General features: G+C 38.0%; 1 protein-coding gene across 2 annotated transcripts in view; it reads right to left on the bottom strand.

Moving 5' to 3' along the window:
- Positions 1 to 24,709, bottom strand: part of LRRC28 (leucine rich repeat containing 28) — an 89,042-nt gene that overhangs the window by 55,982 nt on the left and 8,351 nt on the right. For both annotated transcript variants that reach the window (XM_073304279.1, XM_073304280.1), the window contains exons 2-5: positions 23,023 to 23,250; positions 17,372 to 17,412; positions 14,815 to 14,852; positions 13,875 to 14,012 (exon numbers count right to left, since the gene is read on the bottom strand). In XM_073304279.1, the coding sequence (XP_073160380.1) occupies positions 13,875 to 14,012; positions 14,815 to 14,852; positions 17,372 to 17,412; positions 23,023 to 23,190 (385 nt within the window). In that variant the 5' untranslated portion in view covers positions 23,191 to 23,250. The remainder of the gene's footprint in view (positions 1 to 13,874; positions 14,013 to 14,814; positions 14,853 to 17,371; positions 17,413 to 23,022; positions 23,251 to 24,709) is intronic.

The raw sequence follows: 24,709 nt of genomic DNA, 5'->3' as shown, positions 1-24,709 counted from the left end.
CAGCAATGACAACTCAATGTTCTTTAAAATTATGTACCACTGCATAACTAACTTCCCACTCTTGTCTTGTGGCCTCTGGCTCAATGTGTCATTGGGAGTATCCTCAAAGGTCAGTCGATTTCTAAAAACCCTCCATTACACAGTGGCAGCTGTAAAGATGGGAAAGGCTGGAGTGTGGAGACAGGGTAGCTTAAATCTATCAGCCTTACCTCCCATGTGCCACAGGATAAAAATCACTTATCACTTTTCCCTTCAGGTGCAAGGTTTCTCTCAAAAGTATTATATGTACTATTATTCTGTAAGGAGTTCTTTAGGATGTGGTGGTAGCTTGTCCACATTTAAGAACGAGTCTTGCTTCCCGCTATAAACCTGATAAGAGTCCTTTGGCCCTCTTCCCTTTTTAAAGTACTCAATTTAAAGCACTCACACAGTTTAGAATTTGCCTTGTGTTGTCCGTGGCTGGCAGATAGTTGTTTTTTTAAATCATGTGTGAGGTTATTCAGCCATGCCATTTTATGGATATGGGATACAGAAAAAGGGTGTTCAACATAGTTTGAAAATTCTTCCTTTTTGCCATATCTGCACTACATAAACAACTTTTCTGAAAGACCCCAAACAATGTTTACTGGAAACATCTTGGTGAGATCCAGTGCAGAAAACCAAGTTTGAGATGCTGAAGAGCAATGTATTTCAATGCTAAATTAAATGAGCTTAAATTAATATTTAAATTAAATGTTTCAATGTTAAAAATACATCAGCATCCAGCAAACCTACTCAGGGCCATCTGGGGCTTCAACAGTCCTCATTCTGGTGAGTTCTGAAACCCTCAGATTAACATCTCAGTAACATTGTCCCAATACATCTTCAAAACACACTCCTCACAGATGGGGGGAGGGGAGGGGGCGAGGGAAAGCTCCACAGGAGCAAGACTCTTGGGCATTGGAGAGCTGAGGCCTGCAATAACCCAACGGGTCAAAGATAATGGAACCAAAGAGGGACAGGAAGCAAAATGTGGCCCTGCATTACTCCCAACAGTAAGTAGAAGGGAGCCTAGCTCCTTAAGTCCTTGGTTAGCCCACAGCTGGGGAAGCCCTTTGCCCTGTTGAAAGCTAAGCTTTTCCAAAGCAGGGGCTCTGCTCCAAAAGGACATAGGAGCTCCACAGGGTAAGCCACTTCCTCAGGCAAGACTCCATACCTAGGCATGTGTACTTTACATTACAAAGAATAATATATACCTTCCAAAAATCACCTTGAAAGGTTCACATCAGTGGAACAGTATGAATCCAGGAGGAATACAAGGAGGAGGAAAAATGAGTAAGTCTCAGGTAGAATGCCCAATAGTCAAAAAAGGGGAACAGAAGCATGTAAAAGGCAGAGAAAAACAGCAAGTGACTTTGTTGGGTGCCTAGAAACTATGGGGATGGATTTGGTATAATAACCCAGTTACAACAAAATTTGTAACACAAAGACCTTATAAAGCCCTTTCTCCCATGCTCCCAGTAAAGCAGCACTCCTCCAGAGTATTTTAAAATGACTGAAGAAGCACACAAACTTCCTCATCCTGGCATGATGCCCTGGCCTACTGGGAATACACCTTAAGGCTATTAACAGCCACACAGGTGGAGAGATCCTGGCCCAGAGGAACACACACTGCTCAGAAAGTCTGCACATTCCTGCAAAGTTTAACATCCACAAGTGGAGTCCTCCAAAGCCAGGAGCATGCAATGCTTAATAGCTCCACGGGTGCTGACTGGGTGGCTCTTCTCCCCCTTGTTCCACCTGCTGAGTTTAGGAGTTCCCAGTGTTCTTGCCAACTCCATCCCAGTCTAAGGGTACGTCTACACTAGAAATGAACGTCAACCCATATTAGGTCGACTTATAACCACCGCAGTAATTATTGCGGTGGTTCATGTCCACACTACCCTCGGGTCAATGGTGTGCATCCTCACCAGGAGTGCTTCGACTGACCTAAGAGGAGCAGTATGAGGAGCTGAGAGCCTGGTTTCTTGACCCCCTTGGTTTCTTGGCCCCCTTGCCTGCTCACCTCTGGGAGCCCGGTAGCATAGTCAATTTAATGGCTGCAAGCTGTGAAATTGACAAGACATCTGGGCTCCTGGTGGGGAGCAGGCAGGGGCACCAAGAAGCCCCTGGTGGCTTTCCCCTGGCTCCCACCCAGGAGCCACCGGGAAGCCACCCAGGGCTTCTCTTCCCCATTCCCTGCCAGGATGGGGGGTGGAGGAGGGGGCAGGAGGAAGCCAGCCGGGGCTTCTTTTCCTGGCTCCCGGAATGGGGCCCCTCAGGCTTCTCACCCTGGCTCCCAGCTGGGAGCCAGCTCTTGCCTAGCTCTCCAGGGGAGCCAGGGGGTTTCTTGTCAATTTCACAGCTCCTGCCATGAAATTGACAAGAAAGCCAATGTAAGGAACACCATGTCTATATTCGGACCTAATTACATTGGCATGAGCCTTGCACCTCTCACTGAGGTGAAGTTATTATGTCGGTGTAGTAGGGCACTAACATCAGCAAGAAGGCGGCTGTAGTGTAGACACTGACATAATTAGGTGGACACAAGCTGCCTTATGTTGCTCTAACTGTGTGGTGTAGACCAGCCCTAAGGGAAGGAGAGAGAAGAAAGTCCTACAGAAGTCCTACACATGGCAGGATTGATGGAGCAGCTGAGATCAGAGGAGTCTGGAGTGCTTAGAAACCAGGATTCAGCCACTGAGTAGGTAGATGACACTGCCTGGAACAAATAAGGGCAGAAGAAAAGAGTGCGGCGCAAATATGCATATAAATGTGTAGTATAGCCAATAAATTTCAAAATACAAGGAGCACAAACATGTCCACAGGGAACTATCGTTCTGAGTAAAATCTTGGGCAACGGACAATAATGATTCAAGAAGGATGCTGATAAATTGGAGAGGGTTCAGAAGAGAGTCAGAAGAATGATTACAAGTTTAGAAGCCATGCCTTATAGTGATTGAGTTGCTTGAACCTGTCTATTTAGCTTAACAAAAGACAATGTTAAGGGGTGACCTGATTGCTGTCTACAAGCATCTACACGGTGAACAAATATTTAATAATGAGCTCTTCAATCTACCAGAAAAAGCTATAACATGATCAAATGGCTGGAAGTTGAATCTAGACAAATTCAGACTGGAAATAAGATATGCTCTAGGAATTTGGGGGAAGTTCCATGGCCTGTATTATACAGGAAATCAGACCAGATGATCACAATGGTTCCTTCTGGCCTTGGAATCCATCCATCCATTAGGATACTTATCACTGAGAAATTCCTAAATCAAAGGTTTTTAAAAAATTAAGTCAATTACCAAAGAAAAACATTGTTAAGATGGAAATAATCTATTAGTAACTAAGGGTAAAAATCTTTATTAAAACACAGTTATCAGAAAGACTAATACTGAAAGATCAGGCAATTGAGAGTTAAGGTTGAACTTAAGACATATTATAAAGTATGAAAATGCAGTATATTAATAGATTTTTAAGGACAGAAGGAACAATAACAATTGTCTAGTTATCAACGCCTACAATTCAGAAGTGCAGATCTACTCTGAAAACTGGCTCAGGTGGAAAAAAATTTTTTAACTTATAAACAGAACACAATGCCATTTATTTTTCAAACTGCCAGCCCTGCAAACCCAACATGGGATCTGAAAGTAAAGCTGAGTTCTTTCCTCCTGGTGCAACATCCCCAAAATTTATAGCCACATTTTGTCTTCAGTAAATTCTGTAAAACTCCATTTTTCTCAGTAGACCTGTACAGCTGCATTTAACTGTTCATGTAACAAACATTTTGGAACAAATTCTGCTGATAATGCACAATGAGCAGACTCCAATTCACACATTGTTCATGTTGATTCTGCAGAATCATCAGGAGTAAGAAGCAATAAAACTTATTGTACTCTACAGAAGATATGATTGACTACATAAAGTAAAACATATTTACAGGACAAAGAAGAAGAAAAACCAGAGACTGAGATTTGTCCTTCCCAGAGAGGTTAATTTAATCAGCGACCACAAAAGCTAGCAGGCTGTACACCTAACTGTACTGTGGCTGTTCTAACTCTGGCCTTCTTTATGACAATAAGGAAGACTGCGAAGAGAATTATTTAAAAAATTCCTGATTAGACAAAACACCATATTGAAGTTGATCATTCCCCAGCCTTCATTAAGATTCTCTGGTTAACAGTTTTATAAGTATTATTAGATACTGGACAAGTATACCTATATATACACAAAACTCCTAGGCCTAAACCATTAAAATTATAGCACTTAAGCGAAAAGAGCCATGTTTAGAATGAAGTACCATTACTTAGTATCAGAGACATCTATGAAATCAGTTATAAAACAGATGAAAATGTGAGTCATTTTTGATACAAGGGCAGCAGTTTTTCCAGTTTTAACCCATCAACATACATAGGCTGTGTACTACTTAAAGCTCTCAGCAAAGTGCTTGATCCAAAAACAACGTTTTATGAAGAAAGTACAATAGAAACAGAGAAGGGAAGATTGGAGGTTAATGTCATTTACAGGATAGAGTTAAGGTTATTTAGGTGAGAATGCATTTTCATATTTCAATTTAGTCTTGACTCAATTTCCTGGGTTTCCAGATTATAGTTAAAAATGTTAACTATAATGTTCTTGCAAGATTTTCAGCCTGTAAGTTACTGACACATACCTGCAAATTTGTACAGGAACAGCTTTCGAGATAGATCTTAAAGCAGTCCTCACTGGCAGATTAAATGACTGCTATGCACGGTTTGCAAAGCCCAGTGACATTTGGAATGAGATGTAGTGTAGAAATCTACGTATATTGCCTTTTGTTGGCTACACTAGTACAATGTGTTCTACAACCCCTTATTCATGCAGTTTTAAAATTTTGAATTACTAGTTACTTAGAAGTTAAGTGCTTTTTGTTTAAATACTATTGGAACCGCAAAATCTATTTAGATGTTTTTAAACTGGACACAACTATTGTTTTAAATTTCAAAAGTGTTAAAATTATGATAGTTTTTTCCAATTGCTTTAGATATTTTCTTTATTCATTCATTTCAGGTTTATTGAATTACAATAGAAAACAAAAACATTTAACAGATGGATTTTTGCAAATCTGCTATGCAACCCCATTCCTGAAAACTAGGAATATCAAAGGTTTCTACTGAGAGAGAGAGAGAGAGAGAGAGAGAGGTTTGGGTTTTATATGTTCTATCTATATTATCTGTTATACGTGTTGGTAATGATGTTTTAGCTCCATTAAGCCCTACAGAAACCTGTCTGAGAAAATTGTTGGAATAAAAATGTACACTCTAGATAAACATTTTCATTTAGGAAAAATATAGCTATATCATTGCAGATTATATTCCTAGCATTACTATTTTTGCTATCAGTGTACAATGGTATTATAAACCTTTTGTTGTGCGCTAAGAAATGCTGTATAACACTAACAAAGAGGCTTTCAAAAGCTCCTCAACAGGCAGGAAGTGGCACAGAACTGTGGAAAGAAAATAACCATAAAAAGCAGTAAGCAGACAGAGAATAGTGCACTGCTCTGTACACAGAGATGACTCATTTTGACACACTGTACAGGTCAGAGTCTACACAGAAAGGCTTTAGTTTCAAGTTAAATTTCCAGGAATTTCCTGGCATTTATTTGTCTTCTTTGTCTTCACTTCCCTACCCATCATTTAAATTCACAGTCTGTCAGAAGTGTTAGTAGTTTTATTAAAAGTTTAACTTGAACAGAAAATCCATGAAAAAAATAGATTACTGCAAAAATTCATACAGCTTCTCAGTAATAATTTATAAAATAACTGTCACTACCGTTGGGCTTTACACAAAGGATTATTGGTACAAACTACTGCTTTCTGCTTTGTTTAGTTCTGTAAGACAAAATTCTTCCCATAGTAAGCACCCATCTGCCATTTTGCATTTCAAGTATAACTCCTTTTAAGAGATGGTTCTCCTTTTGAATTTCTTAAGATGGAAAAAAACTTAACACATCTCATTCTGGCTTGATGTCAGAAATAAATTTATGCAAGGAGACATGTAAGAAGTTCTCTTTTCTTCCAACAATCCCAAAACCAAAAGCATCTCTTTAAAATAGGATCCTTTTAACATATGTCCTTCTTGTACATATCTTGGAGTCAAATCTGCCTTGTAGTTTATGAAACCTTAGGTTTTAACAATGCATCGTAAAATAGCAGCTATATATAAAAGAGTAGATGAGTATTATATTAGAGTAGCTAGAGAAATAGAAGTGTGGTTGTTGACCTTAATTGATTACTTCCTAAATTTCAGCATTTGAGGAAAATGTTATTAAAATAAAACAGAGCAACCTTAATTTTTTTTCCTCTATGATTCTTATACTTTTTAGGCTGAATTACCTGGAGAAAAGTCCTTTAAGAATGAGGTTTTCAAAATAATGGGTTGAATTAGATTAGTGTACTTTTTGCATTATACGAGATTTTTCAAAGAGAGAAAGATCAGCTGTATCCCCCGCAATTTTTATGGAAGCAAAAACTAAGTGAACAAAGTGGCACCACAGTTGTTTGAGTTTTTTCAAAGTAGTGTTTGATAGGCCTCCCTCTACACCTCTTAAAAACATCAGACATCCTGACAATCACTACTGAGTCCAGATTCTAAAGCTTTGGAGGCAATAGGTATATATCACTGATTACCCAAAATCTGTGCCACAACCATTTTATCTTTTCCTTGCTTTCACAGAAATTAGTGGAATTGTCAATAACTCTTCAAATACATTTCATGGATAACTTTAAATATTAAATGGAGGTTCCACTTCTGCTGGAAAGAGCCTAAGGGGAAAAAACATGACAAACTCTGTTGGGTTGACTTTCAGTTTTATATGGTACATATAGTTTGGTTGGAAATTAAACTTACTGAACAGAACAAGCATTTTATAGACATTGTGTTAACTGAAGAGAACAAATCTAAAATTAAATGCCAATCTACTTTAATAGAAACAATATATTTTGTGTTAAAAAACAATTATGCCTGACTTTATTTAGTGGACAGTGCTCCTTTAAGTAGTTATGCACTTGCAAAGTGCAATGCTTGTGCAACCTAACCTATGTTTTCCTCAAATGCCCACAAGTCCAGTTACTTACAAACACCACACTCCTGGATGGGTGCCTGACATACCAAACCTGCCCCGTCGTGCATATTTTCATACGTTACTAAATTAGGAAACCAGAGTAGACTAAGTCTATGCCAACTCTGAAACAGAAAAGGGTCCAGTTTGTGCCTTGCATTTAAAGCCAGGATCAGTATAAGTTATTGAATCTTTAATAAGAGGCACCAAAGTAATTTAACCTAATAAGAAGCAGCACTGAAGAGTAGTGAAAAGAAGGAGAAACCTCAAGATTTATAATACAGATTCTTCTTTGCAAGTCTAAATCAAGATACTGAAAATTAATTCAAAAAATTAGGCAGACTGTATATTTTAATTCCAAGTTCTAGAATGAGAATAGAACGTTGGCATGCCACACTCTTCTAAGCAGTGAAAATCTATTTCTTTTGCAGAGAGGAAAGGAAAAGAAGCTATTTAAGCACTACTCCTTCAGGGTGATTTATTGAAATACCTAATATTGAGCTCTGTTCAAAAATACTAAGTAGGGCATTCAAGACTTTTTGACGAGAAAAATACTGAGAAGTATTTCAAAATATGTTATCTGTATGAATTCTCAATACATATATTGTACATATGGCAACTTACAAAATGAGAAAAAGGGACAAATATGTAACTTTCCAGACTTAAAACTTCACTTAGCAAACTGCTAAGCAAAACAGACTTGGTGGTAATCAAGTGGTAACGTTCCTAGGATTATTTTATAACTGTACAGTGGTGATCAAAAGTTACAGCTTGATTTACATTTTTAATGGTGGAAGGAGTGGGGGTGGGAGGTGAACCCTTCTGATCCGTTACCACAGGAGTCTATTTATATGGGGTGAGGTCCTCAGATGGCTATCCGTACATTGTTGTTTTGAAATTAATCTTCATCCCCCCTATTTAGCCTTCTGCAAAAGTGAGTAGTTTCAGCTGCAAAACATATTTTATTCACCTTATTGCTATACTGAGGCTTCCCACTACTCATTTCACATTTTTAAACCGAAATACACACTTTATTCCAGAAGAGTTAGCATATGCATATATCAGTGTGACATGCAAAAAAAATATTTTACATACAAACCATCAGTTAAGTACCTGAACATACATATTGCACTTTCAATACAGAGAAGACAGACATCTTCTCTCTTCCAATATTTAATACAATAAACTTCAAAAAGGTGTGTTCTTAAGAGAGGGACTGGGAGCCAGGAACACCCAAGATCTCATCCTGGCTCAAACACAGATCATCTCTGTAGCCTACAACAAATCACTTACATTAAATTCTTTCTTCTCCAGCTGCAAAATGAGGTTAACACACTCCCTTACCGACTTCACACGGATGGTCTTAGGATCAATTCATCTTTGTAAAGTACTTTGAAGAAAAAGTTTTACATCTATATAATTATATTTTAATGTTTAAATTGACTTCATTTTACTTCTAAAATAATTTGCCTTAAAAATATCAAGGGGGCGGGGGAAACAATGGGTGAATTTTAGAATCCAGCCTGGATCCAATACATGGTACCAAGGCAGTTAAATATTATGGCAGTATGTACTTTAGAAATGCCAGAGGCAGATAAATACTGTTTCCTTTTGGTTTAACAGAGAGGAAGTAAAATGGCAGGCGGCGGGGGCAAGATGCAAGTCTCTAAAGACAGTAAAGGAATATCAATTTGAGATGGAAACCACATGATACTGCCTTATACAGAAAAGGAAGAGAATTTGCAAAACCCGCATTTGACTATTGCAAAGAGTTCTGCACCTCTCTTCAACCACATCATGTGTTGCAAAACCATCATCAAGCCGCAATTGCTCTTTATGAATCAAATGAAGAAACTGCTGTCTGTATCATCCCTTTGCGTAAAAAAAGTTATATTACCAGACCACGTACTTTTTCCCCTGACTGAGGACTCAACTCTTATTGTTAATCAAAGTATGAAAAGCAAAATATGACCAGGGAAATTTGATTTGCTCCAACCAAACATATTTACTAATAGTTTTCTTAAATGTTTTTTTAAAAAGCAATGCACACATTTATTGAGAGGGAACTTTGCCAAAATATGGGTTGGAAGCATAAACCATGCACAACTCTTTTGTTTAATTACTTCACTTTCCTTCAAAACTTGGCAAAACATTAAGCTTTTCACTTACTAAATCTATAATTAACTATAACATTTGCTGAATAAACATAACCTCATTTTTAATTAAGTCAGAGCAAGATGCTATAACTTGCATCTAACAAGCAACATGTATCTCAAGTAACATGCAATAAAAACACCTGTCTTGTCATACATGAAGCCTTAACTGTAACTACAGTGAACATATTAACACACCCTCACTTTAATGACATCTAGTGCCAAAACCTGGATTCATTGACTTCAGTGCAACCGAAATTTAATCCCTAAAATGGAAACAACACTTTATCCTCAAAACCTTATGATTTGAAATCAAGCTGAACCCTAACAGTAGCCATGTCTACAGGAAAGGATCACACATCAAAAATACCTGTGACCTAAATTTAAGGTCTGGACAAAATATCTATTCAACAGTTTGCAAAGGAATTCAGGTGGAACAAGTGATATGATGCAATGCTTCTTATGTGGAAAAGGCCACTAATAAAAAGTAGATATTAAGCTTAAAGTTTAAAAAAAAAAAGGGTGTTAAAGAACTCTGTACGTAATTGTGAATGAGAAACTGAAGCTAAACCTTATTACAAACTAAGTAACTGTTTAGAATTGGAAGATCTGTACAGACAAATTATAGTATAATTGCAACAGGCACGAATAGTGGAAAATCTAAGCTAAGAGAAAAAATTCTGAACTAGAACTTGTAAAGCAAAACTTTGAAATGAGAATAAGAAATCTCTAAACAGAGTACAAGTTAGGCTATGCACAATAGCAGGTATTAGGGTATGCAAAAATCAGTGTACAAATTCACTGCCAAAGCTGCTTTAGAGGATATGATTTTCTTAACTATATGAAGAATCAGCATTGCCCATCAACAGAGATAATCTATTTAGGGAGCCAGTTTTACCCCCACAGCCCTCAAGAATTTAGGAGATAAACTGGTACAGTTAATTGTAAGTATCAGAGAAAGTTTACTTGATATTCAATGATACTGTGTACAAATACCAAGCAAGACGGGTTATTAAACCTGAAAACTTCATAATTTACACTTTATTCAATAAAATGATTTGAACATTCATCAGAAAAGAGCTCTGAGAACTTTGCAAACCTTATGCCTCACAATACATTTGTTTCTTATTGCTTATCATCATCAGGAATTCTTTGAAGCAGTGCTGTCTTTGTAAAGATGGCTGTGGTGGAAGTAGGATCCAGATACTGATGGCTGCCATTTCATGTGAAGATTCCCATCTAGTCACTAACCCTAACAGCAGTACATTCAAAAACTTACTTGAAGAGGCTTTTTTAAAACATTTTCCTTCTAACCAAATTTTATTGCAATATATTATGAAATTTTGTATGTTTATTCTGGACAATTTCCTGCCCCCACCCTCAAAATTGAGCACTTTTGTTATTTATATGTCGGTATGTTTTGCCATCAGCCCTGCTACTTCATTTGTGGGATAAATAAGGTTTTATAACAGTTTAAAGAAGAAGAAAAGGAGGTCACACTGATTTAATGGCTGAGTCTGAATTTAACCAAGGTGTCTTGAGGCCAAACCAAATCATCTAATCTTTGTATGACACTGACTCTGTCATCTTTAATAAGCATCAAAGGAAAATTAGGTATATTGTGGTAGTGTCAAAATGGGCTAGATGCTTTCCAAATAAGAGGAACACAGTCCATGCCCGCCATAAGGCTCATCTTTTCCCTGAAAGTTTTTTTTTTTTTAAATAAAGCTACTTCTGTGTTTTGTAACACAAGTCTAAAGCTTAGTGCTAGCGTTTAATGAGGGCAGAAATGTGAAAGCAGTATTTAAAAACAATAGTGAGACAACTGTTTATTGTGATTTAGATTACTCTTAACGTTTGCTAACCTCCTAAACAGCTACAACGAAGGAAGAGGACATAGTTTAGCTCAAAAACATTAAATGTGCTAGAATATTCCTGAAAATGTTTCATCACCCACACATTATTACAGTCACACTGTCTTGAAGTCACAATTAAAACTTTTATCATCATCATCAAGTTCATTAAGAATATTACTGAGCATAGGACTTCATTCCACTAGGTGCTCACAACTTCATTAGGTGTTGAGAGCACTTAGTACTTTGGAAGGTCAGGCCAAGAGTTCTTAAATACGCTTTTTTCCCCATGTAGAGACATTATGCTATAGGTTAGCCTGTCTGGTTACAGAATGGCTGATCACTGCTTGCTGACTTATTTGGATCTTCCATTGTGACCTACGATGCTTTCTGCTATTCTAGTCACAGTCTTTACTATTAGTTATATGGTACTTGTGTAATATGTACAAATGGCAAGCAAATACACTTTACTTAGGACTAAGCCAGGATTTAAAAAAAAAAAGGGGGCACCAGGGCTGATAGGTGACTAACAATTTACCATCTCATGCACTTGCAAGCCATTTCGTTTCTTCTAACGAACTGTATTTTAAGTCACAGGTTTTTCAGTTCTACCAACTACTGGTAGGTAATTTGGATGGTTATTCTGTAACACCCTCTGATTACCAAAAGGAGGGAAGAAGCAGCTGTCCTTGCCTAACAGCATTTACTATCCACATAAAGAGAGGTAGTTGGCAAAAAAACATTAAAACAAGAAAAATCTTTTATGCTACCATGAAGTTAGAGCTCAGTTTCATCCATTTTATTAAATCTGCTAGCTTTCCAGCATGAATACTGCACAACAGCTCACTATGAGGTTCACATGCTACCTGTACCCCCAATGTAACTAAAAGAGACTAGACCATTTCAAGCTATTTAACAAAACTTCATGTAGTCCATCTACCTTAGAATTCTTAATTTATTTCCTCCAGGTTTTAAAAATCCAACATTTCATTAATTAATCCTCCTTGCAGAGTTCTCTGAATAAAAACGTTCACAATCTTTTGTGATGACAAGACAAAAGCTATTCAAATGTACTAATGAAGTCCCCTCAACCCCTCCAGGAAGCATTATGGGCAGAAAACATTCAGTGCAACAGAGTAGCAGAGCTAACACTTCACAGAAATGAAAGATTCATTTTGCTCAGACTGATAATGCACAAGCTGCATATCGTTCAGCCATACAGACAGCATTTTGAAAAGGAAGTGGTTAGTAAGAGTAGCATTAAGCTGTTTATGTACATAGACCCTACATCAGCACCACAACACCTAAATGCTGCTGGACCATCTGGCATACAAACAAGCTACTCTGCATCTGAAATGTTCATGCACCCAAGGCTTTGAGTGCACAAAATAAGGAAGCTTAATATCCAAAATTTCATATAATTCACAAGGAAATAAATGCAGCTTGCCTACACCAGTAATACTAGTTCCTAATCAAACGTGGTAGACACAATCAACCCTTCACTAATGTAAATTATCCTTTTCAAAGTCTCCTTTTTTGGAACCTTTTTAAGTTTATGTATGAAGTTTTGCAGGAAATGTGTCAGTTTTTCTTTGAACAAATCTTTCTTTCATGGTATGACACCACAAAGTAAGTTATCGATAAGGAACACAAACTCAAAAGAAAGAAGCATCTATCTGAAAACTGATGAACATTTTACTTGCTTTGTGGCATAATGTTTACAGGTTTATGTAATTTCAATCCATACACAGCTGTGTACATTTATAATTTCTAATCACCACCACTTTTTGCATTAGTCTGTAAAGCTTACAACAGCTGAAAAAACAGAGGGAAAGGACAGCTCAATTTCTGTGCTCAAAGCTTTAAGCATCTTCCTAAAGAATGCAAAATTTGTGTTTTGCAAACGCAGGAAAAACATGTTCAAAATTTAGTTAAAATTCCAGCCAAAAGCTAATCCTGTTAGATTAAGTAAAGAATTTTTTGAAATGCTGACCTTACATGCTATCTTCTGTACAGATCAAAACACAGTAAAAAACAAAGCAAGGTTTTAAAAAACCTCAACAACTTGATAAGAAAGCAGCTTCATTTTGGGGAAAGTTACTTTTAAATGCTTTGATACGCAAGAAATAAAATAAAGCCATTGAAAAACTGCTGCGGGTCAATCTTTTTTTAACAGTATGTCAGATTTCTTTTGGACTATACTTGTTTATTTACCTCACTGTGGCGATAGATGACAAATTTTGTTCTAACTACTTAATTAAAAAAAGCTACAGGAGTAGTGTCTCTTTAGGAAACAGACATGGGAGAGACGGGACAGAAGAGTAAGAGAAGAACTGAATCCTTTAAATTCTGTGAAACAGGAATTAAGGTCATTTTGCCATCATGAAGTTTGTTGTTACCGTGTTATGTCTCCTTCAAGAAGCTTGAAATATTATTGATATAATAGCAAAGAATATCATAGAAGATCCATATGAAAAAAGAATCCTTCAAACATTTTTCTATCCAAAGTCCACCATCAGAAATAGCATGCTACTGGGAAGATTACTACTTTTTATTTGTTAAACACAGAGTATGTTTGGCACTATATAAAACTGAGGATAACAGTCCCCCTGCCCATTCTACCGTAAAAATTTACTGGCATCAGCCTTTTTTTTAAATCACAGAATTGAAGTGTACATCGTAAATACATGCACAAATTTAGTTTTAGGCCAGATCCATTTGTCACTGCTCTGAACCCCTCACCTGCAGGTAAGTATTTCAGTTGGTTGTTGGCCAATCGAAGGTGACGTAAAGACCTCAGGTGGCCAATCTCAGGGCACACAATTTCAAGAGCATTGTCACTTAGGTCCAGAAACTGCAGTTTAACCAAGGAGCCAATAGCTAGTGAGAGAATAGAGACAAAAACAAACAAACAAAAAAAAAAGAATGTGACCCAGGAGTAATGTTAAAACCTTAATAGGACTATGAGATGATAGAAGGCCTCAATATCTAATTCCTATGTCTGAGCGGACTGTGAGGTATTAAAACCATTGGTCTCATAGCTGAATGTCATGGGAGCTAAGTATTTGTAAGCGCTTCTATTGATAACAAGCAATATTGGGGGTATAGAAATATGAAAAAAAATAAATCACACATAAGAAACCATAGATTTTGATATTTTTCCAACCATGATTCTCCCATGAAATTACTTTTTACTTTTCTTTGCCATCACCTCTATCTAATTTACTCACCCCAGACTGGGAATTTAAAGTTTTCTTTTCTGAAGGTAGGACATGTTTGCTCCACAATAAAATGAAAGGAATAGAGAGGCCAATGCAATTATTGATGCTTTAGGTTTAAAACTACCAATTATGACCAAGCAAAATGGAAGTATTGTACGTAATAATTGGCTTAGAGAGCAGGAATGATTCTGGAGAGTTGTTTTATTGATAAGTGCCATTTAGTCTTTTCACTTCCTGTAACTGGAACTAGAGTGAACAACATGTAGATGCATCTCAAAGTTTAATAAAATAGTAAAACATAGTACAAGCAAAGATATCAACATTCTAAGGACTACAGTGGTGTATTTCTGTGGATATCTTTAGAATTTCATGGGAACATAACGAAAACAGGCCTTTTTACTGAATAAAGGAAAATATTTGATAGTTTCTGCCACTTATTTTGAAGTTAATAGGGCACTTACCTTCAGGTACAACAACTATGTTATTTGAATGAAGGTACCTGGGGGGAAAAGAACAAACAACACCTGTTACCCTCAAGGACTTTGGTTAGATAATCAGTTGGCAAAATGTTCAATCTGAAATGGAAAGAGAAAAAAACCTTCACAGCCATTTCTCTTTCTGAGTATGACAGTAAATTGTACAACACTAATTAACGTATCCCAAGGTTTCACTTGTATCATATTTAAATCATGAAGAAATATTAAGGTCAAGCACGTCTTAGCTGATGATTATTAGAATATTCAAATGTGATGCACATGATCATTGTACTCACAACTATTTCATTTCAAGCTGTTGTATGCAATTTTTCTTCATAACAACTAAAAATCCCAAGGTAGAAAAAATAAATCAGGAGTCACCAGATTGCACTAAATTCTGCCATAGGTCCTCTCCTGCTGTGTACAGGGAAAACTAAACAAATAAATCAACTATGTACACTTACAGTTCATAAGCATGCAGAATCTACTTGTCATGATAATGTGCTTTTTAAAAAATATTAGTAAATTAAATTTTACAAAAGCTATTTTCAACCAATAAATACAGTGACAAGTCCAGACAAGTTTCAGTAGCTATTTTAAGGTTGATAAAGTGCTTTTAGGGCTCCCTGGTGGTAAACACCCACAATTACTGTAATTTAAGAAGAGCTTAATCCATATCTTTTAAACTGTAAAGTTCTGCTTGAAAACAGAAAGACTATATAAAGTTTGTAGGCAAGCAATCAATACCTGAAAATAGAGTTACCTTGTCTATTCTCAAAAGATAATGAGTACTTCGATGATTTAAGCATGCGTGTAAAAGATTTGAACAAGCAATTTTTCCATTATACTGTGAAACAATGTTTCCCAAAAGCAGGGTCACGTCCCTCTGGGAAGATCTAACTGGTGAAGTGAGGACACAGACTTTTCAATGTTCTGCATAGTCTCAGTTTTCTGTTTTTTAAAAGTATGTCTCTCGCGCTTGTGGTTGTAAAGAATACCTTCACAATGGAAACCATGTGTAACTTACGCAGAGACGTCTGCCTGTGTTTGAAGACAGCCTGAAACAATAGCTCTGAAGTGTGAACTCTCCCACTCATTTCAGTGGGTGGTAAGTATGATCATTAAATGTTGACCCTGAAAGTATTTCACTGCTCAAAACACATAAGAAAGCAGAAGTATCATTACAAAGCTCTGTACCAAAAAAAGTTTCCCTGAGTGAGGGGTGCACCCCTGGTGGGAAGCATGGAAAATAATTACACTAAGATGAGTAGATCTTTAAAAACAGATGGTGGTATTGCAAGGGGGATATATTCCATTTCATTTTCTGGAAGGGGAGCTCAGCTTTCAAGAGTATAGGAAACACTGCTTTAAAGTAAAGAGGCATATTTACAGTAACAAATCAGCATTTTAAATATGAACCTATTGGCAAATTATTCTTTTTAAAATAAAATCTATATATTTTATTGTTCCTTTTTACTTCATTTTCTGCTCTAGCCCCAAACCAATTATTATCTCAGCTAACAATTTAAATTGTGTTATATGAACTATAGAAGCTGCAGAACAATTGCAATCACCTACATATCAAATACATGGGATAATGATAGCACAACAAAGCTTGGTGGTCGTGAGATAACTAAATCTAGTAAATATATATTAATAGACTTCTTTTGCTTATTTGCTGCTTCTTAAATTGACCTCCTCCAAGCAACGTTAGGCTTGCTCTTCTAAAGGCATCATCAGATAATACTAAAAGTTCCTGATGCCTGGTGACAAAACATCAAACACTCTTAAATATATCAAATACAAGAAAGTTGCTCTGCTATTCCAGTGTATGTGAACCCAAAATATAGGGCAAGATGAGGCAAGATTGTCTCTTCAGCAAGCTGGAGACTGCAATGACCTACGAAACAGTTAAACTATGTTGTGGACACGAGTCCTAGAAAGGGTGTGGTTTCAACAGCCAAATTGAGAAGACATGCTCAGACAGATAACTTATACTACTCAAACACCCCATGCTTCCTTTAAGTTTGAATTTACAGTAGGTACTTCAAAAACACATTGCACTACCAAACCATCCATTAAGATCAGGTCATATCTGTCATATAGTAGTATGGGAGGTAAGGAGAGAAAGCATATTTAAAGTTCAGTTCTATTGAATGATGGTTATTTGGTGAACTACATCAAATATAGGCCTCAAAAAAATGTAACATACTTCTACTACCCAAATGGGCTATACTTAATTGCAAAGGACAATACAACAAATGTGATGCCTTCCCTAGCTGGATCAAGGTGCACAGCCCTGGTATGAAGACCAGTACACACCCCTTTCTTACCACATGGGGTGGAGGAAATCAACATTCCCTCATAACACAATCTGAACAAGAAATTATGACACAGAAAGGAATTTCAGCATGGGCCTGAATGTAGCTAGAAAAACCACATTATACTAAAAAGGAAAAATGTATACAAACACAGCATTCTTATTTAAAAAAAAAATTACACTGATTAGCATAATAAATTTAGTCAAAACTCCAACACTCACAATTCCACAAGGTTTGGAAGCTTCTGTGCAAGGTTTTCTGGCTGAAAAAGAAAAGTTAGAGATTTGTTATTTTAAAAACTAACATGCATCCTACTCATTTTAATAACCATGCCAACAAGTTTATCACAAGTGTGTTTCAGTAGAACTGTGTTTTCAACTAACGCCAACCAAAATCAGCAACACTCAGCCTTGGGGATGGAAGGATGAGAAAATGGAGCACCTTATGTCATTCTTTCATAGTCTAGAAGTGACACTGATGGAATCTAGACCAAACTGCATCCAGCCCTCCAAGGTTGGAAGAATGGATTATCAATACTCACCTTTTGAAAGGGAATTAAAGGTAAGGGGTTGGGGATGAGATAGAGGGATTTCCTAAGCAGCTGCTGGAAAGAAAATGTTTACTGATACAGCAGTAGTAAAAAGCAGGAAGCATGCAAAACCATCTCCTAAACAACATATATTTTCTTTGTAATACTGCTGAGTAGCAGGACAAGACCTGCATTCTCTACAGTTTATTCAACACCTCTGTACCAGAAATATCAAACTCATCACATTTCTTTATGCCTGTCAAGATGCACGTCCTTTCCTGTATTCTGACTCACCCCTGGGTGCGCATGCCTGTTTCTGGATAGTCTTTTTAAGTGTAAACAAACATTATTGCAGTCAACACTCTGGGATCAATATGCTTTTTTAATAATTTTAAGACACAGCAGGTTAGATTTTCTCCTGCATCTAAGCTCCACTCAGCGCAAGAAAGCAAAGGGTAGCGAGGGATATGGCACAACTCTCTGATTCTGAGCTAGTCTGAATAGAAGTTGCTCGAACTCAAACCTGCAGTTTATTGCCCTTGGGTTCCATGTGGTCCCTTTTCCTCCCCTGACACATTCCCTATACCCCAGAGGGAAGGGAAATTGGTATGGGAGCTAACGGATGGTCATCTGAAAGCTTCTCGTAACAGGGAAAATGTCAGCTGGCTAGTGTGGCCAGAAATTGGCCATTTTGAATTGCTTGAGTTGTGCAAATGAGCTGAGTCAGACATCAGAATTGTGTTTGAAGCTGTGTTAATTGGATGTATTTTAGCCTAGTGCGGAAACATGTTAGCCTGAAGCGTAATAGGGTTTTTCAGTCATGTTTAGCTAACTCAACTGAGCTAACATGCTTGAAAAACACACCCTTTTTGCCAATCAAGACAGGTTTTCCTAGGTTTTCTTGGAAAGGGCAACTAGCAGGAATTTTAGGAGAGGTTGGAATATGTTGTGCTGGAAGCCATATTGAAAACCCTTATTCAAGGTTAAGAAGATTGTATTGCTTAGGAAATCTACTTTAAATGCAGCAACTGCATTTTGATTTTAAAATTCTGGTTTTAATTATATGGAATGCAGAGTTTAGACATGCAGAACTGGAAATAAGTTTTAATGAAGAACATTTAACAGCATACAGTATGACAGCACAATCACAGAGTTTGGCAGTTTTCATGTTCATTCTTCATCTAAATTTAAACAATATTGCTTCTTAAAACACTCTTTTTAGGTAACATATTTCTCCACAATTTGAAAATTGTAAAACATAGGCAAGATATGCATATTTCTCATACATAACAATGATGTAGAACATCCCTGATTAAAGTGCAAACCTCAGCTCAGCCTTAACCATGAAGCAGCTCCATAATTGAGTCAATTTTCTATATGAAAGTGTCCTCAAGCCCCAGAAGAAACCAGGAGATAGCTAAGCAGTGGTTGCCACCTGCTGGAAAGTTTGTATTACAATACATTCATTTTCCACATAATATACATGCAGCTCCCTAATATAGCACAGAAAGGTTTTTGCATGATCTTCTTTTCCTTGTATATTTTTCTTGGTGTTAACCAAATAAATGCAGAAACTAGCTTGACCCTTAAAAACCCAGCAAACAGTTTTTGCTTTAAGTTCCAATGAAAAAAAAGTTTCAATCCAACCTAACTCTAGATCAATGTTAATGAATTCTTGCCCTAAACTATTTATTAGTCTAACAGATACTCCTGGTGTGTCTATTTTAATGTAGTATTTTCTCTTCAACCCCCACTTCCCCAAAATTTACTTGTTGGCTTTCCCTTGCAATGTGTGAAAGCTTAAAAAACAAAATGTGTGATAACAGAGGGTCAAATACAGGAATGAGGTAATGAATTTGAGTTTTAAAAGCTCACAACAGAAATCTGGCATATCTTAATGAGAACATGAGCAATGACAGGGTATTACTGCACCTTCTTCAAAACAAATTAAAGTTTATCATGGCACTTTACAGTGACGTTAAAATTAGAAGTTCACAGATTCTGCACAGCTGCCTCAGTAAAAATCAGCTAAAAGCCTATGACAAATATAACTTAGGTTAATAATTTGGAAAATGGAAATCAGGGATATCAACAGGAAATGTGTTTCACAAAGCAGGTGCACAATAACCCATACCCTGCAGAGAAAAGATCAGATCATGCCAAGTAATTGTCAGTATTGGTTCACAATGATTTGCAATAAGAAGGGCTGGAACATTATTGGATTGTGTTTTGTGGTTTTTGGGGGTTTTTGTTTAAACAAAAGCTTAGGTTACCCCAGACATTTCTACATTCGTTGGATAGGTGGTAGCCTATAGCCACAGGTTTTACCAGCCCCAAAGGCCAGCTCAGAATCACAGCCTAAAACTGATACTTACTGCCTTTTCAATGACACACATAGCAAAGTAAATACTATCTCGCAGAACAAGAGAAGGTAGACCAGACTAATGTGCTACACCTCTCAGGGAAGTTTTATCAAACAATAAATAGGAAGGAGTATGAGACTTGTGGGCAAAATCTGTAAGTCTGAAAAATCACACTGAAGCTCAGTGGTGAACACAGAGCACAAGAGGGTGAATATACCATAAGACTACTCAGTGAATTTTTATGCCCTATGCATTCAACTGGTAGGTTTAACTAAATTTATCTGAAGCCTTATATAGTTCCTTGACTGAGGGCTGGTCTTCACTGCTGCAGCAATTGATGCAGCAGGGGTTGATTTAGTGTGTCTAGTGAAGACCTGTTAAAATCAGCCGCAGAGTGCTCTCCAGTTGACCCCGGTACTCCAGCTCCCGGAGAAGATTAAGGTAAGTCGACAGGACAGCGTCTCCTATCGATGCAGTGCAGCGAAGACACTGAGATAAGTTGACCTAAGCTAGGTCAACTCCAGCTACATTATTCACATAGCTGGAGTAGGGTAACTTAGGTCGACTTACCCCGGTAGCGAAGACAAGCCCTGAGCTAAATAAGGCCCTTAACTCCTTCAAATCAGGCACAGCAACTGGATATGATAACATCTTGCCAGAATTTCTTAAGCACCTTGAACCAAAGTCATCATAGTGGCTCATTAAATTTCTATATATGGGTCATTATTGAGAAGAAGCTACCATGCACTACCATGTCAAGCAAAGGTTATAGCCATTCTCAAACCGGACAAGGACTTCTATAACATGGCAAGTTACCACCCAGTATTCTTGCTCTCAGAGTGTTTCAAGGTTTTTAAGCATTTGATCCTCAAACGAATCGCTCCAGAGCTGGACGATATCTTGGAGGTTACACGGGCAGGGTTCAGGAAAGGACAATCACCTGTGATCAAGTCTTGGTCTTGACCATCTTTCTCTAAAATCATTTTTAACAAAATCTAAAGATAGGAGCAGTCTTCCTGGATTTGACTGCTGCTTATGACACGATTTGGCACAGAGGCCTTCTGTGTAAACTCTCTCAAGTGGCCTCCAATTGGGTGGTCGAAGCAGTAGATCTCTTCCCCCAAAACAGGTGGTTCAGAGTACACGTAGGCAACTGTTGCAGTTCCTGGAAGTGTCAGATAAATGGTCTTCCTCAAGGTTCAGTTCTTTCACTAATATTATTTAACGTGTACATCAATGACTTGCCAGTAACAGTCTCATGCAAGTTTATCTTCGCCAATGACATCTCATGCAATTACCAAGCTCAGGTCTTCTCAGAAATCGACCAGATCCTGAATGATATGAAGCTCATGGCAGACGACTGTAATTAATGACGCCTGTAGCTGAGCTTTGCCAAGATAGTTTCTAACATATTTCCTCTGCTTAATGCAAGCACAAGCCACAAGTTAAAAACTATCTGCCCAGTGGGTTTTGACCTGCCAAGGCACCTGTGGTTATCCCTGAACTGGTTTTGAACAGGACAGGGCAATTGTGCGGTCAATCTCTTCAAATGGGATTTCTCTAACAACCTGCAATGTAGATGCAGTCAAATTCAGACTGTGTTGCGTATCCTTGACGAGTGCCCGCTGAGTAGTAATCAGTGGTTCACAGTCAAACTGGAAGGGCATATCAAGTGGGGTCCCACAGGGATCAGTTCTGGGTCCTGTTCTGTTCAGTATCTTCATCAATGATTTAGATAATGGGAGAGACTACACATATAAAGTTTGTGGACGATACCAAGCTGGGAGGAGTTGTAAGTGCTTTGGAAGACAGGATTAAAATTCAGAATGTCTGGACAAACTGGAGAAATGCTCTGAGGTAAATAGGATTAAATTCAATAAGGGCAAATGCAAAGTACTCCACTTAGGAAAGAACAATCAGTTGCACACATACAAAATGGGAAATGACTGCCAAGGAAGGAGTACTGCAGAAAGGGAACTGGGGGTCATAGTGGATCACAAGATAAATATGAGTGAACATGTGAGACAGTTGCAAAAAAAAAGCAAACATCATTCTGCAATGCATTAGCAAGAGTGTTGTAAGCAAGACACGAGAAGTAATTCTTCCACTCTACTCCATGTTGAGGCCTAATTTAACATGGAGTATTGTGTCCACTTCCGGATGCCAAATTTTAGGAATGATGTGGATGAATTGGACAAAGTCCAGAGAAGAGCAACAAAAATGATTTAAGGTCTAGAAAACGTGACCTAGGAGGGAAGACTGAAAAAAATGGGTTCATTTAGTCTGGAGAATAGAAGACTGAGAGGGTACGTGATAACTAGAGCTCTGCATGGATATAAAATTTGTATCCGCAGCCAATCCACGATCCACAAAAATGGTCTGCAGATATTCACATCCGCAGATGCAGACATCCACAGATATAAAGTAGCTATCCATGAGTTTTTGCAAGGCTCTAATGACAACAGTTTTCAAGGACATAAAAGGCTAACAACGAAGAGAGAGAAAATTGTTCTTCTTAACTTCTGAGGCTAAGACAACAGCAATGGGCTTAAATTGTAGCAAGGGAGGTTTAGGATGGACATTAGGAAAAACTGCCTGTCAAGGTGGTTAAGCACTGGCATAAGTTACCTAGGCAGGTTGTGGAATCTCCATCACTGGAGATTTTTAAGAGCAAGTTAGACAAACAATTATCAAACAGCTATCAAATGGCTCAGCACACTGTGCATATACTGAGAGACCTGAAGCCCACAAAAAATCTTATCCATCGGATATTTGCACTTCCAACATATATAACACAATGTGGTGTTTAAATCTTCTCAATGGAGCCAGGTCCTGAGTGGTGTTCAGCACCATTCAGGATCAGCCTTTCTGAAAGACCAGTAGCAGGCTACAAAAATGCACTTCATCGCTCTTTTCAAATCAGAATTTATCAAACTACTATAAACATACAGACAATAAGAAGTATAACAACTTATCATACCAGGGTGGTCAAGGAGTTTCTTTTCATATAGAGTCTTTCCAGGTACTGCAGACCCTCATCTTTCAATAATTCCAAAGGAAAATGATGCAGATTTCGGTAATTTAAGAACAAGTTCTTGTGCCTTTCCAGCTTTGCCTCAGAGATCATTTTACAAAGTTCTGATGCCATTATTGATTTTGTCCCAGGCTCCACATTAGAGCTCTACATCTTCTGAATGGACACCCATTTCTAAAGAGAAAGCAAGAAAAAGAAAACATTGTAGCAATGAGATACTCCATGTTGTTAACATTAGTTGTATTGAGTAAGGAACACAAGCCAAAATAGGGAAAGAACAGGTTGAAGACTATTTAGATAAGTTGGCAGGGCCTGATGGAATTCTTCCTACAGTACTTAAGGAACTACCTGAAGCAATCTCAGAATCATTAGCACTTATCTTCAAGAACTCAAGGAGGATGGGTGAGGTCCCAGAGGACTGGAGAAGGGCAAACATAGTACCTAATTTTAAAAAGGGGAACAAAGAGCACCTGGGGAATTACAGACCTGTAAGCCTAACTTTGAGACCTGGAAAGATATTGAACAATCAATCTGAAAGCACCGAAGGGATAACAGAGTTAAAGGGAATAGCCAGCATGGATTTCTCAAGAACAAATCATGTCAATCCAACCTAATTTTCTTCATTGACAGGGTTCCTGCCTAGTGAATGTGGGGAAGAAGTAGATATGATATAACTGGATTTTAGTAAGGCTTTTGACACAAGGTATGTCTACCAGCAACTAGACACTGGTGGTTGGCCCGTGCCAGCCGACTGGGGCTTGTGGGGCTGCTTCGTTGCTGTGTAGGACCCTGTGCGGTGGGAAGGTCTCTGAGCCCAGACTCCACCCTGAGCCCAAATCTACACTGAAATGAAACAGCCCTGCAGCCCAGGCCCCACGAGCCCGAGCTGGCCAGCACAGGTTTTTCTTTGCTGTGTAGACATACGCACAGTCCCACATGACATTCTTATAAGCAAACTAAGGAAATGTGGTTTAGATGAAATAATTATAAAGTAGATTCAAAACTGGTTGAAAGACTACTCAAACAGTAGTTATCGATGGTTTCTATCAAGTTGGGAGGGCATATCTAGTGGGGTTCCGCAGGGGTCAGTTTTGACTGTGGTACTAGTCAATATTTTCATTAATGACTTGGGATAAATGGAATAGAGAGTATGCTTACAAAATTTGTGGGTGGGGATGAATGGGTGTATGGGGGATGGAAGGTGCTATACAGCCAGGTGGGGAGGATGAATAGGTCTATGGGTGGGGAAGAGAGGTGCTGCTTGGCCAGGTGGGAGGATGAATGGGTCTATGGTGGGGCGGGTGGATGAATGGGTCTATGGAGGAGGTGGGAGGTGCTGCACTTCTGGGTGGGGGGGACGAATGGGTGTATGAGAGTAGGAATGCAAAGTTCTTCAGTTAGGAAGGGAAAAATCAAATGCACAACTACAAAATGGGAAATAACTGGGTAGGTGTTAGTACTGCTGAAAAGGGTCTGAGGGTTATACTAGATCACAAATTGAGTATGAGTCAACAACATGATGAACTTGCAAAAAAGGCTAACATTCTGACAAGTATTAGCAGGAGTGTTGTACATAAGGCACAGGAGAGAACTGTCTACTGAGCACTGGTGAGGTCTCAGCTGCAGTACTGTG

This window comes from Lepidochelys kempii, chromosome 10 (assembly GCF_965140265.1).
Source record: "Lepidochelys kempii isolate rLepKem1 chromosome 10, rLepKem1.hap2, whole genome shotgun sequence".
NCBI classification, from domain to species: domain Eukaryota; kingdom Metazoa; phylum Chordata; order Testudines; family Cheloniidae; genus Lepidochelys; species Lepidochelys kempii.
The sequence above is the reverse complement of the archived record's forward strand: the minus strand, read 5'-3'. Positions and strand labels throughout refer to the sequence as shown.